Source organism: Phodopus roborovskii, unplaced genomic scaffold (genome assembly GCF_943737965.1).
Source record: "Phodopus roborovskii unplaced genomic scaffold, PHOROB, whole genome shotgun sequence".
Taxonomy (NCBI): domain Eukaryota; kingdom Metazoa; phylum Chordata; class Mammalia; order Rodentia; family Cricetidae; genus Phodopus; species Phodopus roborovskii.
Genome location: NW_026125391.1, coordinates 20,568,901 through 20,586,284, shown reverse-complemented (window position 1 = coordinate 20,586,284; position 17,384 = coordinate 20,568,901). Strand labels below are relative to the sequence as shown.

General features: G+C 46.2%; 1 protein-coding gene across 1 annotated transcript in view; it reads left to right on the top strand.

Moving 5' to 3' along the window:
• Window positions 1–17,384, top strand: part of Abcg5 (ATP binding cassette subfamily G member 5) — a 23,285-nt gene extending 5,901 nt beyond the window's left edge. The window contains exons 3-13 of the mRNA XM_051175192.1: window positions 138–274; window positions 365–463; window positions 2,930–3,062; window positions 4,356–4,495; window positions 5,876–6,005; window positions 6,958–7,171; window positions 7,273–7,478; window positions 8,356–8,494; window positions 13,206–13,391; window positions 15,361–15,473; window positions 16,798–17,384. Coding sequence (XP_051031149.1) covers window positions 138–274; window positions 365–463; window positions 2,930–3,062; window positions 4,356–4,495; window positions 5,876–6,005; window positions 6,958–7,171; window positions 7,273–7,478; window positions 8,356–8,494; window positions 13,206–13,391; window positions 15,361–15,473; window positions 16,798–16,991 — 1,691 coding nt within the window. The 3' untranslated portion in view covers window positions 16,992–17,384. The remainder of the gene's footprint in view (window positions 1–137; window positions 275–364; window positions 464–2,929; window positions 3,063–4,355; window positions 4,496–5,875; window positions 6,006–6,957; window positions 7,172–7,272; window positions 7,479–8,355; window positions 8,495–13,205; window positions 13,392–15,360; window positions 15,474–16,797) is intronic.

The following is a 17,384-nucleotide window of genomic DNA, read 5'->3' as shown; positions in this document are numbered from 1 at the left end:
TAAGAGATTTATTCAGACCCTGGGATTTTCCACCCAGGGCACCATGGAGAAGCAGAGTCAGGGTTCCACTGAGGCATAAAGGGTCTGAAGAAGTGTCCCCATTCTCATGCAGAGGCTCCTTCTTTTGTTGCCCCCAGGCTCAGGGAAAACCACGCTGCTAGATGCCATCTCTGGGAGGCTGCGACGCACGGGGATCCTGGAAGGGGAGGTTTTTGTGAACGGCCGTGCACTGCACAGGGACCAGTTCCAAGACTGCTTCTCCTACGTCCTGCAGGTGAGTGGGTTCCAGTTCTGTCCCATCCTGGCCCCTTACCCCAACCCCGATCCTGGGACTCCGATGACCCTAATGTCCCCTTTCCTGCAGAGCGACGTCTTTCTGAGTAGTCTCACGGTGCGCGAGACACTGCGCTACACGGCGATGCTGGCCCTCCGCCGTTGCTCTTCTGACTTCTATGACAAGAAGGTACTTAAAACTAAAGTGAAGGTCACTCACTTCCCAGGAGACAAGGCTGCTGTGCCTCAGAAGCCCCTCCTCCTGCCACCTCCTGGCCCGCCCATTTTCATCTTTGCTTATTCTGCTCCACCCCCGCCTCCTAAATGGCAGCTACATGCGTTGTTTGAACACCTGAAATGTCCAACCTAAGCCTGGTTTGTTATGATGCCCCGGTCTTGTCCTTCCATCAGGTCGCTTCAGCGGATGGAATTCAGGTGGACGTAGACAGGCATGGTAGCAAGTGTCCTTACCCACCGAGTCATCTCATCTTGAAAGGGCCTCATGCAAAGTAGACTAAGTTTCTTCCATGAGGCTATCTATCACTCTTTCTAGGTTCCAGTATGTTTGCTAAATGTATCCAGGTTGGGAGTAGCTGTAGATAAACCCACTTTGGCTTTAGTTGGAAATATTGTTTAGTTCTGTCTGGACTGTAAAGATCTGGGAGTGTGGTCCAGTCCCCCATACCTCCAGGGGATAACAACAGGTAGGGGTATCACCTGCAAAAGGCACAGCTTCCCCGAATCAGGCTTGTTACCACATCCCGAGAGAGCAAGCTGATTTGAGAATCCTGGACAGCTTTCTAACTCTAGAGAAACACACTGCTTTCAGAGTGATCCCTCATCTGTCTTTTCCCCTAAGGCTATTTATTACATGGGTTCTGTTTTTCTAGGTTTCTCTCTGGTCTCACCTCCAGCTGGCATTCTACAGACTTGTTCAAATACAATATCTCACTTCTGTCTGTATCAGCCCGGGGGCAGGTGGGAGGGGGCTGCCTTTATCGTCATCCTGATGCTGATGTCTACTAACTCCATACTTCCTGAGATATTCCGTAGTCTGAAAAAGACACCTATATTCTTCTGGGAGATAGGTGTGCAGAAACATGTTCCCAAGGTTTGGTGGTCTAACCAAGTGGAGGAAGAAACAAGCCACACAGCCCAGCCACACCACCCCCATCCCTCCCTCTCTGCTTGCTTTAGTATTTTCTTTTTATTCATCTATTTATTTTACATCCTGGACACAGCCTCTCCCCCATCCCACCTCTCACCTCTTACTCCCCTGCTCTTCAGTTTCCATTCATCAAAGGGCAGGTCTCCTATTGCTTTAGTATTTTAAAAAATCTAACACACACACACACACACACACACACACACACACACACACGCACACACACACACACACATTGAGAGACAGCCGGAGAGATGGCTCTGTGGCTAACTGGTTCTCTTCCAGAGAACAGGGGCTTGATCACAGCACCCACATGTCAAACAAAGCTAAGTTCTAGGACACTTCAATCTGATTTCAAGAGAAGACTCCAGACCCAGATCATACTGGCTTATGGATACATCTTTGCCTCATTTCCCTTTTGCAACTTCTGTGAGCCAGGGCTCCATTTATGCTAACGACTATCTCCTCCCCTCTGGATCTCCTCTCCAAAAGTCATCCCCTCTTTTCCTGCAGTCGTTTTGTGGTTATTTTTCAAAGCAATGTTCTGGGTTCTTTCTTTCCTTTTTTCATTTTGAAAGGGGCACAATCTCATTAAAGGTGGCTGGGAACAAATTCTCCACTATATTATTTCAGCCTCCTCTCTCCTACCCCCCCCCCCAGGGTTTCCTACAGACCAGGGGACCAAGGAAGGGGAAACATGGAAGCAGAGATTTTCCAAAGGTCTCTGGGGGCTGCAATAAGCCGAGGAAGGAAAGAGGGAGAAAGGTCAGCCCTCGGAGAAAGTCAATAAGGATTGCTTTTAAATGTTATTGGTGTGGAAAGCTGAGATTAAGGCTTGAGGGGCAGAAGGAGCTGCAGGGTGCAAGCAGAGTGAAGAGGGTTGGTGAGGGAACTGGGAGCATGGATGTGGAGCTGTGGATTACATGTTAGGTACCCTTTGAAGTTCCTCCAAGAGATTTGAGTAAAGATCGGAATGGCTTTTAATTACTTTTGGAAGCTGGATTATATTACTTTGATGTAAAACCAAATCGTGATTGGTCACTCGAAACTCCAGGACTTACTGGAGTTGACAAAAGAGAACGGGGGGGGGGGGGGGGGGGGAAGGGGCACTTCAAACCAAATAGGTTTTTTTTTTGTTTTGTTTTGTTTTTCAGCACAGAAAATATTTATGATAATAAAATTTCAAAGCCCAAACACTTAACATAATCTATATTATAATTATGCCTTTGGGGTATTTTTCTGATGCAAGAATAAACATTTTGTTGCTTTGGGAACTTAAAAATATTTACTTAAACCTGACCTATGTATTTTACATTAAACCAAGGTGTATTTTACTGTAACGGACCTTTCTCCCTGGGGTATGATGAGTCTGAAATTGTCCCTTGCACCCTATGGAAGTGTTATTTCTCCTGGGCCATCGCTTGCCCATAAACTTAAGAATCAGCAGCCATAGTTACAGGTGACATCCCTGGAGTTTTATGTCTCTTACAGGTAGAGGCGGTCATGGAAGAGCTAAGTCTGAGTCACGTGGCAGACCGAATGATTGGCAATTGTAATTTTGGTGGGATTTCCAGTGGCGAGAGGCGCCGAGTCTCCATTGCAGCCCAACTCCTTCAGGACCCTAGTAAGTGGGACACAGACCACAGACCAGATGCCACCAGGGTGTCCTCCATGTGCTCAAGGTGCCTCTATATCTTTTAGGTGTTTGAGGCTCATAGTCCCCAGTGAGAAATGGTTTGTGTAGGATTGAAATCTCTGCAGTTTCCCAAACCAGAGACCCCAATTTTGGGAAATGCTATGCAGTTCATTTCCTGATGAGAGGGAGTCTCTAAGCTGGGGAGATAGTCCTCAACTTATCAAAGTTGAACCTCACGGTGAAGCGAAAGTGATACACACTCAACACAGCACTTTGAATTTGATCTTTTCTCAGAACAATGAGAAATGGTAACACCTTCTCTCATGACGCTGGGCGGCAGCGGTGAGCCATACTCCTGGTTGACCAAGAGGGGAAACGACTGTGCACTGTGTTATCAAACTACGGTGCTCAGTGGGTTAGGTGTATTAAATGCATCTTCAGCTTATAGCATGATTTCACTTACACAGGGGGGACGCTGGGCTACTATGACAAGGACCATTGCACTGGGCCTCTCCTAAGTGTATCCCGTTTGTGAATCTGTGTGCCAGAACCATCCATGACTATGAGGCCGGCCCTATCCACCTTAACTTATGAGGGCAGATCCATATTGTCCTGTAGGGAAGGGCAGTGAGTTCTGGTATGACTAGAAGTGTTTATGAGTTGACACAGCGTGTACGCCATGGGGAAGGGGCTATCAACGTGAGGTAGCCAGGTCCCTGCCTCCTTCTACCTCATTTAGTCATTCTCCCAACTTGACCACATATATGTACGTACCTAGGAGAGGGCATTTTGCACCTGGAGTCTTTCTTCACCACATGGTAGAACAAGCCTGCCTCTTCTAATGATGCTGGGTCACGAAATGCTTAGTGGTGAGTGCCCATGTCACTAAGCTCCAGAACCTGACCAATGCCTTCCCATCCACCCTCCACCCCAGACCTTGCTTCAGTCTTCTGCTGGGCAAAGATCCCATTAGTCCTGGAAAGTGCACTCAGTAGCTTCCCCAAAGGTTGCCTGCTGGCCCCAGACTCTGCCAGCATCCCCTACATGGAGCCCAGGGTACAAAGGGGCCTGATCTGGTCACTCTCCTGTCTCCAGGTGTGCTCCAAAGCTGAGAGCTGGGCCCTCCCAGGTCAGGTTCTAGCTCCTGGGCTCAGGCTGAAAGCCAGTTTCTGTGCAGCTATTTCTCATTTTGCAGTTTGGATGGACTGATCAGAATACTGACTTTTAAGCACAGAGCATGCTGGGCAGTGGTTCAGACATCTGACCCTTCTTTGCCGGCAGAGGTCATGATGTTTGATGAGCCGACCACAGGACTGGACTGCATGACTGCAAATCAGATTGTCATACTCTTAGCAGAGCTGGCTCGAAGGGACCGCATTGTGATCGTCACCATCCACCAGCCTCGTTCTGAGCTCTTCCAAGTAAGGGGATGCTATTTCTCATACTATTCAGCTCAAAAGAAGGGTATGGTGTCTTTAACCAGGAATGTCAGGGCAGGGTGAGGAGGACACAACAGTGATTAAAAGGGCAAGGGCCCCGATTTACTCTGTACCTAATGCATGACAAGCCTCTTCTACACACTAGCTCATTGGGCCCATCATTTAGTCCATGAGGCAAACCTGGGATCAGGCATCCACATACACACTTGACAGATGAAAAGAGTATATTGATGTTTAATAAGAATCAGGAGAAACAAATAGGCCGAATAGATGTTTATTCAGGGAGAAATACCTCAACAACACATAGACAGATGAACACCAGCAGGTTCCTGATCCCAAGGATGCCTCCGGAAGTGCTCCTGTCCCCGTGCTCTCCAAGCCCCCTCCTCAGCCTTAATTCCCCCAGGTCACATCCGGCCCTGTCTCCACCCCCTATGGACGTGGTCAATGCCACAGGTGCGGACAAGGTGAATATCTCACTGCAAGAGTATAATTTAGAAATGACTCAAAATGGAGCCAATATCACACAGTTGGTAAAATGCTGTTGATGGCAGCTTGAGAGAGATGGCTGAGTTGGTAATGTGCTTGCTGTATGAGGCTCTATGAGTTCGGATCTCCCATGCCCATAAAAGCTGGGCAGAGAGGCACACACCTGTAATCACATTGCTAGGGAGGCAGAAACAAGAGAGTCTTTGGGGGTTGCTGGCTAGCTGAATCCATAAATGCCAGGTTCAGTGAGAGACGCTGTCTCAAAAGTGAGGTGGAGAACAATTGAGGAACACACACACACACGCACAAACACACACACATGCACACACGCACATGCACGTGCACACACACACACACACACACACACGCACACACACACAGAGGAAGGTGGGGAGGGAGAGAGAGAGAGAGAGAGACCTGGCAGTGTGGCATCATGGCCCACTTAGCTACTGAAGCTCCATTTTGTCACAAAAAATCATAATTTTATTATTCAAAAAGAAACTTTGATCCCCCAGTTATCCTTTTAGTTATCCATTATTTGCTTTTTTTTTAATAGCTGAGGATCTAATATTTTAATCACAACCAACACACACAACACCCCAGGTTGCTCAAGGTCACTCTTAATGGTTTTTCTCTGCTGGAATGTGATGCTGGGGCCCAGCACCATACAGCAATACCCATGATACACAGAGGTATCCCAGGCTGGGAGGCAGAGGGTGTCCTCCCTTATCTCCAATGGACACCCCATGCATGCATACACAAATACTGATGCATGGCTTAGGTAACAGAGGATTAACTGGCTGCTTGGAAATGCATTTCCCATGAGGACATGGTTACCTGAGCACACACTAACACCATCTCGTGTCCAATCAGCACTTCGACAAAATTGCCATCCTGACTTATGGAGAGTTGGTGTTCTGTGGCACGCCGGAGGAAATGCTCGGGTTCTTCAACAACTGCGGTTACCCTTGTCCTGAACATTCCAACCCCTTTGACTTCTACAGTAAGTGCTTTTCGGTTTCGTTTTTTAATGTTCACCACCGTGGCTGTTTAAAAATTTCTTTAAAGTTTTTATTGTTTATGTGTATCTGTGTGTGCACGTGCACTATGGTCTATATGCAGATGGCCCTGTAGAAGTCAGGTCTCTTCTACCACGGGGCTCTTAGGGACCAAAGTCAAGTCATTAGGCTTGGTGGCAAGCACCTTTATCTGCTGAACCATCTCGCCAGCCCTACATCTTCCTTACCTTTGATTTCTGTGATACTGGCTCTTCCAGGTTTTTGTTCTTGTTGTTTCTGGTTTTGCTGTTTTGTTTGTTTCTTTGTTTTGTTGTTCTTTCATTTTTCAAGGAGTAAATTTGTCAAGTCGATTAACTTGCCCCCTGTGACTTAGCAGAGAATAAAATGGGGCTTCTCTCTCAGACACTGTCTGAGTTGAATTTCTGAATTCTCTCAAGCAGTTGCTATGGGATTATCATGGCCTCTCTGCATAGCTGTAGACACCCTAATGCACCAGAAGGATACTCAGATAGGAGTGTCTCTGCTGGGGTATGGATGAACAATGGATGAGTCGGGGATTACGATCCATTTTGTGAGTGTATGCACATGCCTGTGTGTGTGCATGTAGTGTGTGAGAGAGTGTGTGTGTGTGTGTGGTATGTGTGAGTGTGTGTATTTGTGCATGCATGTATATGTATGGTGTGTGTGTGTGCATGTGGTGTGTGTGAATGTGCATGTGTGGTATATGTGGGTGCGCACGTATGTATGAACACATATGTTTGGTGTGTGCGTGGGTGTATGTGTGTGGTGCATGTGTGTGAGAATAAATATGTGTATGTGGTGTATGTGTGAGTGCTTGCATGCATATATTGTATGCATATGGTGTGTTTGAGTGTGAGTGTGTACATGTGTGTATTTAGAAATACATGGGTAATATCTTTTGGGGAAAACTTTTAGTGGATTTGACGTCAGTGGATACCCAGAGCAAAGAGCGAGAAATAGAAACCTACAAGCGAGTCCAGAAGCTCGAATCTGCCTTCAGAGACTCTGCAATCTGTCACAAAATCCTGGAGAATATTGAAAGAGCGAAACACCTGAAAACTTTACCCATGATTCCTTTCAAAACGAAAGATCCTCCCGGAATGTTCTGTAAGCTGGGTGTCCTTTTGAGGTAAGAGCCTTGGAAATACAGCCAAGGCCCATTTTAGGTCCTCATAGACATTTACCAATAGTGAAATAAAAGGGATTAAAACAGGCTCATTTGGTTTTCAGGAGAGTTACAAGGAACTTAATGAGAAACAAGCAGGCGGTGATCATGCGTCTCGTTCAGAATCTCATCATGGGTCTGTTCCTCATTTTCTACCTTCTCCGGGTCCAAAACGACATACTAAAGGGTGCTATCCAGGACCGTGTGGGTCTCCTGTACCAGCTTGTAGGCGCCACCCCTTACACCGGCATGCTCAATGCTGTGAATCTGTGTAAGTGCCTATATGTGGGAGGTACATTCCCCTGACCCCAAATGTATCTGCTCCAGCTGTTACCTTCCAGAAGCTCACCATTATAAAGGTATTTCTCTAAGCTAAACTTGCCACCTCCAATTCCCCAGGGAAAGGTAGGATCACCTTGGTGCAAGTAGTTTATCAAGTGGACACCTGTGAAGGTTGAAGCACCCAGAAAAAATGCCCAAGTGATGTGGCATTGACGGTGCAGAATTTGGAAAGAGTTTTTCAAAAGTTCACTCTTGTTATACTAGGATTGCTCAGTTTGTGCCGACTCAGCTACCAAGTTGGATCCTATTTTGCAAGCGGCAGCACCTGATTTTTAAACCCAGTGGGGACCCCAGATGGCTCTGGCAGCCTGGTGCTGCAGTTTGCCTCAGAAAAATAGGCTTGGAATTTCCTGAAAAGGAAAACCAACCACTCCACAGGGAAGAGGGAAGAAAGTTCTTAGCATGGCTGATCCTAGATGGGCACAAGGGGCAGTAATGAGTCCTGTCTTCACCGGGCTTTTCTGGCCTCTGGGAACCAATATTGAGTACAGGCTGCTGTGGGGACCAATATCCTGCACAGGATTGGACGACACAGGGACTCGGGTCACTCACTGGTGTCCCTCCCACTCTGTGTGCTTTATCCCTTTACAGAGAAGAAAGAAAAGTGTGGGGGTCTTTCCTACAGCACTGTCCCGCAGGTAGTATGTAGCGTTTTGAGGTGGGTGGATTTATTGTCCCATGATTATGTAGTCTGCCTAGCTGCCTTCTTGACGCAGCCCCGATAGACCCCAAGTTCAGCTTTGGTAGCCTTTCCTCCTGCAGCGGTGTGGTGACTGACTGTTTTTGGAACATACCTTCTATGCTAGTTCCCATGCTGAGAGCTGTCAGTGACCGAGAAAGTCAGGATGGCCTGTACCGGAAGTGGCAGATGCTGCTGGCTTACGTACTGCATGCGCTTCCCTTCAGCATCATCGCCACTGTGATTTTCACCAGTGTGTGCTACTGGTAAGATGGTGTTCCGGGGCACTGAGTTCCCCTGGGCCAGGCTCCCCGTGGAGGGCTGATGGGATCTGTGTAAAGACAAGGTGAACCACTCCATCCATGTCTAGTGCCTTGCAGGGCATGTATTTTATTATAAATAACCCCACTGAGGACTGCATGGGACCCAAGAGCAGGCCAGCAAGATTATGCTAGGGAACAGCATGGCCCAAGCTCGGAGGGTCTGGCTAGAGAAGACTGCTCACAAGGAGCTGGGACCCAGGTTCAGGACCCACATGGCCTTCCCAGGCTGCAGCAGCCCCGTCAGTCTGAAGTTTTGCCGATGGACCTGGACATCACGGTTTGGTGGGTTGACAGGACTTGAAGGAAAGCGGCTACTGGAAGAAGGCACAGGGAACTGCATCACCTCTGTGTGTTTTGACCGATGGCCTTTGTTATTTCTTAGAACTTTACAAAGATAAACTCAAAACGTGCAGGTTTCAGATATTCGCTTTGCTGTCACAAGAAGGCAGATGGGCCCCACCTGTAGCTCATGTCTCTTCCCTATGTGGCTCTGCCAAAGGCAGACCTGGGGGACACAAGTCAGCTTGCCCTGGCCCCATTAGTGCCTAGTACTCAGCTGTGCCAAGAGAGAACTTGCAGGTCGTGAGACACCGTCCCTCTTCACTGCCTGCATTCCTCTGCAGATGCTCTAACTGCAGCCATCATAATGCCCACGACACAGGTATGAGTTGTTTTTCTAAAATACATGCCATGTAAGTGCAAAGTAACCAAGGGCATGTTGATATAAACTCCAGGATGAAGGGTTTGCAGGCCTTGGTGTATACTTTTACTCACAGAGGTAAGGCTGCTTGCCCTCTGTCAGCATGAGCGTGGTAGCAAGGACCACACAGCGTTTCTTGCTGGCTCTGATGGCACCCCCTCTTCCCTGAGCTTTGGAACAATGCTGGGTGTCTGACTGGTGCTACAAACCACAGGCCTAGCTTATTCAGGACAATGGATTCAGAGTAAAACGTTTCTCTCATGCCCTGTCAGCCAGTTTTTAAAATGTGATTATTTTTGAGTAAAAAAAAAAAAGGTTGAATACAAATTGAAGGCTTTGTTTATTTAGACTCTTTCTACTCAACATGGCCATGGGCTGAAGATGGCAGGTTTATTTCCATGCAGGATCTAAGGTTCTGCATACTCACCTGGGTCCTGAATTTAACAAGATTTCCATGTTGATTCGCTTTAAGATCCATTAAGCAAAGACTTTGATTTTCATTTAGACACTGTGAGAAAGAACTAAACAAGTCTTGAGAAAACAGGATGGTTTTAAACCCGATGGAGCCCAAGTGTACACACCATGACTATTTCTCGGGCATAAAAAATGCAGAATCATTTCTAGTAGCTGTGAAGCTGTTAACCACATAGAAAATGCTCCCGTCAAGTTATGGAAAGAGCTGCAGGCTTGCCACTGTATCAGGCCCAGTAGTGGGTGCTGCTACAGGGGATTCAACGAAAAGTAAACTCAAGAGTCCTGCCTTGGAGCTCACAATTCTGAAATCTAGACACCTCAGACACTGCAGAGTACTGGGACAGCTCTTTCCCAGCATGCCCCACCAGAACTTGCACAAGGGCAGAGTAGGATGGGAACCAACACCGGGTCTCAATACTAATCCTGCATGAACAGTCTGCTTAGCAGAAATGTTAATATGTTTGAGGGCCCCAGATGCCACTGCAATATGGCCTGCCTTTCCAAAACTCTTAAGTTTTCATATTCAAAAACTACATCCAGCCTAAAGCATTTCAGATGAGGGACTGTGGACAGGGACGGACCTTGAGCAACTTTAATTAGAGGAAGTGAAAGATTAGTCTTGCACAGAGGCAGAAGCACTGTGTGGAGGAAGCCATGCAACAGCTCACAGGCCGCGAGGCAGCTTACACACAGTGTGGCAGCTCACACACAGCAAGCACTCACCAGCTCTGCATGTATTCATTTATGGAATCCTTGTGACAGCTTTGTGAGGATGACAAGGAATCATTTTTTGTTTGTTTGTTTGTTTTAATGAAGGAGAAAACTGAGGACACCCCAATCTGTTCCTTCAGTCTTTACCTTTCTTGATAAGCCATCCACAGAAATGTCTCCTGGCCAGTCAATCTCCAAGTGGGTCCATCTCCTGAACCTCAGCTCTCCCTGTCTTACAGTCAACAGCACTCAAAATCTTCCACATCCATGGGTGGGCAGAGAGTCTGGGGGAGAGGAAGGTGGGAGGTTTTTGAAGAACTGAATAAGCAATGGTTTAAGGAGAGAAAGGGAGCAGGGGACCCCAAGCAGACAAGGGCACAGGTTCAGAAGCAAACTCACCTAAGATCTTCACAAGGGCAAGGCTCAGGTGTGCTGTGGATGATGAAGGGTTGGGAAGAGGAGCAGAAGCTGAGATGGAGTCTACTCAGGGAAGTGCTGACTTCCCAGTTGAGCCTATCTAGTAACGGGACATACAAGAGGACATTGAAGGAGAGGGACTCCCTTGTGTTGGGTCTGGAGAGTCCAGAGTCTCTTTACTAACAGCCTGGTCTTCGGATAGAGAGGCCCGAAGGCCCAGTGAGGGAGGCTCCATGTGTGGGAAATGTACAGGACCCAAAGCAAGAGAAAAGGTGGGCAACAGAAGGAGGAACTGCCAGGCTGGGGTGTGGCAAAGCACTTGGCTGGCATGCCCAGGGCCCTAGGATTCAATCACCAGGACCACACAACTCTCTCTCTCTCTGTCCCTGTGTATGTGTGTTTGTGTGTGTGTGTGTGTGCGCGCACGCGCGTGTGTGTGTGATAAGCCTATCAGTGTCAGTATAAGTTGAAGGAGGCAAGGCATGGCACAAGGAGGTCATTGCCATCTTTCAGAGCTTCAGGAGTGTAGTGGGGGTGTAGTCTAGTTTTTACAGGGGAATAGGGCATGAGCTGAAGGGGAGCAATGTGGATATGTGCTGGTATGGGATAGTGTGAAACGGGATACTTGCTTAATCTGTGTACTGTCCTTGCATGTGTCTTTCACCAAATTGTTCTCACTAGTGATGGTGTGCCTTAAACTCTCATTAGGCTTGGGGGCCCATTAGTTCATTGCAGATCAAGGAAAAGATATCAGAATGTCTCATCCCATGACTGTTGGGCTTAAAGAATGGCTTTCTTAGAATGTGGGGGGGGGGCGGTAAGCATCAAGAACTATTTGAGGACTTGGGGTATAGCTCTGTGAGAGAGGCCCCAAGTTCAGTTCTCCAGTGCTGCAAAATTAGCATGCAAGCAAGTTATTAGATACGGAGTGGGTGAAAACACAACGCAAAGTAGTTAAGCTGAGTTGCACAGATAGGGGTACAAGAACAACATGGCATCATGGATGCAAGCAGACCCAGTCACACTGGGCAAAGATGGAGAGAAACTAGAGAGAGAGAGAGAGAGAGAGAGAGAGAGAGAGAGAGAGAGAGAGAGAGAGAGAGAGAGAGAGAAACACATAGAGAGACACAGACAGAGATTCATAGAACGGGAGATGAGTTTTCTTCCTGAGAATGGAAAAGAGGATGAAATTGAGGAACTGGGAGAGGAAGTAGCTTTAAGTAGAGGTTATGGCAGCCATGATGAGACCTGCCACTGGATCCCAAGATGTAAAGAGATCCCAAAGCCAGCTAAGTCACAGTGTCAAAGTGGATCCAACTGGTACAGCAATACGCTGTGTTCACTTCTGATCCCTGAAGAGAGCAGGGCTCCTAGAAGGATCAGTGGTGCAGAAAAGGGCAGGGATCTGAGTCCGTGAGCACTATTGAGGACACAGCACATGACTGAGGTAGGAGACAGGGAGCGGCTGACTAGGAGATGTTCTGTGGATGGATTGTCATGAAAGTTAAAAGTGAAAGAGCAGAATGGAAGAATGAACCTTGTCCTCATATGAGAGAATTGTCAAGGTGGCAGAATGTTTTAAGGGCCACAAGACTATGAATTGAGAAGAACATTACCATAATTAAAAGACACAGTGATTTGTTCAAGAGGAAAGGGGAGCCTTCAAGACTGGCTGGGAGGGCGTAGATGAAGCAAGGGGGCGTCTTTCCCTTGCTCTACAATTGGACTGATGGACCCAGAGTCTAATGTGAGTTAAAGGCAAGCTATCCATTGTAAGCATAATTCCTGAGACAAGGAAAGTGCACAGATACAGGCCAGCTTGTTACAAGGACATGAAGGTCAAATCAATCAAGGCTCTTGGAATAAAAGACACCAGGGGGATGGAGTGGGAAGGTAATGCTCAGAGGACAAAGTAGCTAGCAATTTCATGCTGTTGATAACCCTACAGAATATGGATGAGGTGCGGGGCAGCATGGTGGGTGAGCCCGCAGCATTAGAGTAGGAATGGCAAGAAGAACACAGTTATTTATGAAGAGACCCAGAGAATCCAACAGCCCTACACCCGCCAGCCCTTGAGACTGCTGTCTAAGCATTTTAATGTTTTGCCATGAGAGTTAAAAAAGTTATAACAGGCAATTCACACTGCGTTGAATTCAATAGATACAACTGTGGTAATAAGTGGGCTCAAATGTCCGCTTTGTTCCAAAAGAGGGCTGGCAAAGGGGAACGTGGCTTGCCCTGCTAATTCCACCCTCCCACTAGCCAGAAAGGATTTAGTCACAGGAGGCAAGTGCAGTCTTTTTCTTAAATGATAGTGCTTAGAGAGAAAACTAAAGACTTGTGTTTTTCTAGGACTCTGGGCTTGTATCATGAGGCTGCCAGATTCGGATACTTCTCTGCTGCTCTCTTGGCCCCGCACTTAATTGGAGAATTTCTAACTCTCGTGCTGCTTGGGATGGTCCAAAACCCCAACATTGTCAACAGTATAGTGGCTCTGCTGAGTATTTCGGGGCTGCTCATTGGATCTGGATTTATCAGGTAAGAAGAAACGATTCAAAAGGTCCAGTCTGGCATGATCTGTGGGCAAGGATCACCTAATAATGACTGCCATAAAGCAAACCCAGAGAGCCGAATGACGATGGGTCAAGTTGTCACCTTGTCGTCTGGGCTGTCTCTGCTGCTGGCCAACCATTATTGCTTTAGACCTTGAACTGTTCGTTAGCATGGTGTCTTTTTATTGGACATCAGGACACAACAAGGTAAGCGTATTATTGACATGACTCATATGTAGCAAGTTAGTAAAACAAGAGAAGGAAACCAATCTAGATTCTCTAAGAAAATTCCCCTTAATCTGGTCCACTCTACTCGGTGCTGGATTAACTTCCTTAACATGATATTTCAACTTGATCTTGTTCATGGTTACTCACTCAATGTCAACTCATCTCAAAACCCTGGAGCCACAGTTTCCAGTGTCATTCCAAGCTCATCTCCCCCTGCTCCCACTTCCCACCCTCTGTGGTAGCTTGGAGAACTATTCAGCTCTCACAGTGAGACTGGCAGGCTTGTGCTTAGGCCATTTCGGCTTCAGTAAATGGCCTTTCTCCTCTGCAAGTTTTTCCCATGTCCCTACCTACCCTTTCCAGTCCACAGTCTCTCATCTTGGAAAACTGCCAGTAACTGAAAGTCATGGGACTCAGGAACCACCTGGGAATAGGCAAGACAATAAATATGAGCTGAAGGGTGGGATGGCCACATGGTATTGGTTATGTACTCTTGTACATAACCCCTACGTTTCGCTTCTGTGTATTTCTGTGGTACTGAGGATATATAGCCTATGTCCCTAACTACATTATGAGTTCTTTAGGGATAGGATACTTAAAAAAAAAAAGCCCAAAGCACCTACAATTAGAATCTTACAAAGAGAAATTATCTAATATACATCTATATGTATAAATGTTTTGCTTGTGTGTATGTCTGTGTACTACATATGTGCCTAGTGCCTGTGGGGATCAGAAGAGGGTGTTGGATCCTCTGGAACTGGAATTACAGATGGTTGTGAGCCACCATGTAGGTGCTGGAATTGAACCCAGGTCCTCTGCAAGAGTAAAAGGTCTTCTAAACCATTGAGCCAACTCACCAGTCCCAGAATATGTTTTTAATGATAGACACCATATAGTGTTCTAAGAGGGAGTCAATATTGACAGGAAGTTTCTCCTGAGAAGCTGAAGAGTGGCATGTTTTTCACAAGGATAAAGAAAGGAGCAAAAGGGAAAAACAACAAAAATCCCCCCAAATGCCAAACAAAACCAAAAACAAACCACCAATCTCCCCCACCCCCCAAACCCCAAACCTCTACCAACAAAAAAAATCCACAAACCAAAACTCAAGGAAGAGCTGCTTGCAGACTCCGACTGTCCACTTTGTACGATAGTGTGGTCCCCATACCATCCTGAGGACCTTCACATCTCCACTCAGTCACAGGTCACACTCTTCACCTAATATAGTGTGTATTAGTGCATGATTACTGCATGTTTATATAAGTAATGTTAGAGAGAGACACATACACAGAGACAGAGAGAGACACACACAGAGGCAGAGAGACAGACACACAGACAGACAGTGAGAGAGAGAGATGGCACCAGCCAATGGTCACGAGAGTCTCTAGGTTTCTACGTAAATGGCTGCCAGGTACAGGCTGAAAATGATCAAGCACCATACTTACCATCATGCAGGGTTGACTGAGATCTTTGTGAAGAGTCTACATCTACACAGTGTGAGTTCCGCAAACACACACATTTTCTGTCAGATTGCCAAAATGTCAACAGTTGTCTCTGGGGAATGGTATTTATTTACAGTTTTCAGTGTTAGCTGAAGACTTCAGAGTAAGCATCATTTTAATAATAGGGGTGGAAGAGTATATTACAAAACATAAGGACTGCTTTTTTTTATGTAATAAGACTATTTACTAGAACCTATTGAATTTTCTTTCTGTTTTCTTTTTCTTCAGAAACATAGAAGAAATGCCTATTCCTTTCAAAATCCTGAGTTATTTTACATTCCAAAAATATTGTTGTGAGATTCTTGTAGTCAACGAGTTCTACGGGCTGAATTTCACTTGTAGTAAGTATTCTGTTTTACAATATTATTTTTATATGTTTCTCTAAGTAAGCAATTTCCTAGGGAAATGTATTTTTGGAAGAAGTGTGTGTGTGTGTGTGTGTGTGTGTGTGTGTGTGTGTGTAGCCCAGAAGACGAACTTGGATTTTATTGGGTTTTGTTTCCTCATAGTTGCCCACTCTGTCGTTTGAAACAGTGTCTCACTAGGACTGGGGCTCTCTGATTAGGCTGGGCTGGCTTACCTGGAAGCCTCAGGCATGCATGCCTCCTCAGTGCTGGGATTGTAAGTGTGTGTCACCATGCCCAGTGTTTTATGTGGGTGACTCAAACTCAGGCCTTCTTGCTTCTGTGGTAGTCACTTGACTGAGTATGCTATCTCCCAAAAACTCTTAGAAATGTTGTAATTTCACAATAAAAATTTCAAACCTTGATTTGAAATAAAGTCCACCATTTCCTCTGATTTAAAATAAATTTTAAAGAGATTTGTTTATTTTGTCTGTGAGTGTTTTGCCTGCCTGTACATATGTATGCATGCTGTGTGAGTACCTGCCTGCTGGTGGAGGCCAGAATGGGGTGTACGATCTCCTAGGACTGGAGTTCAGACAGTTGTAAGCAGCTATGTGGGTGCTGGGAACTCAACCCGGGTGCTTTGCAAGACCAGCCAGTGCTCTTACTCTGAGCTGTCCCTCCAGCCCGTCCCCATTTTTCTCTGATTTTTAAAGGAAAATATTCATCAGTCAAGTTGGTCTCCAGTCAATGGCCAATACCATAAGGGCACTTGATATTCTTAGAAAGTGACAGGTCTATGTAATTGCTAGTATATTCTAGATAGGCTCAGCTTCTATATTGCTGACCATACCAAAGCAAGCTAATTGCTCTCCAAAATGTGTAGAGAATACAGATGGGTAAACCCATTTTTTTTTTTTTTTTTTATGACAAAGGTCAACCTCCAATCCCAAGACAGGGCAGTAGGAACAAAATTGCCCATGGCCACTGGAAATCCCAGGGCATGGCAGGGGTTAATGGTTAAATACTTCCAGATAACAATGCCAGCAACTTTTAGGGTATTTGATAGGAGGAAACAACCAGGAACAGAGGAATGTATCTAGTCTCAAAATACAATCAAATAGTTTTCCATCTTCAAAACAAGCCAGGACCCCTAGACCCTCTCTTGCTTCATCTCATTGTTAATTCTGGGCTCTCTGAAACAGTGTGTCTCTCATTGAGAAGTTTACTTAGAGTGTTGAACACTTTCTGAACATTGGGGAGACATTGTGCTTGAAAAACCTGATTTACATCAGAACTGATACTATCTTCTCCTTGGCAGTTGCCTCCAATACCTCCATGCCAAATCACCCAATGTGTGCCATCACCCAAGGAGTCCAGTTCATCGAGAAGACCTGCCCGGGCGCCACGTCTAGATTCACAGCCAACTTTCTGATCTTATACGCATTCATCCCCGTGCTTGTCATCCTAGGGATAGTGGTTTTCAAAGTCCGGGACTACCTTATTAGCCGATAGTTAAGATCTCAGCCAGGAAAGTGTTTAATGGGCAGCTGTGGACAACAGAGGAGTGCCAGCTTCTAACCACTGCGATTCCATTTGTGACCCTTGCATCTATCCAGGCTCCCAAGCGCAATGGAAAAACTGCTCACAGTCTGTTGCTATGCCAGCTTGTGGGGAGATGTGTTACTTGGAAAATGTGACTGAGCTGGTCCAAGGTTGTAAATAATAATAACAATAATAATTCATAAACCTATGGGAGATTAGTTTGACTATGTGTTTTTTCTAGACACAGAAAAATAAGCCTGTTTTAAAAATTATGTTTACATTTGATAAAGAATTTGATAGAACGAACGTGCGTGTGATTACTGACTGAGCAGTACAGGAAAAAAAGTTCTGGTTTGCCTGAGA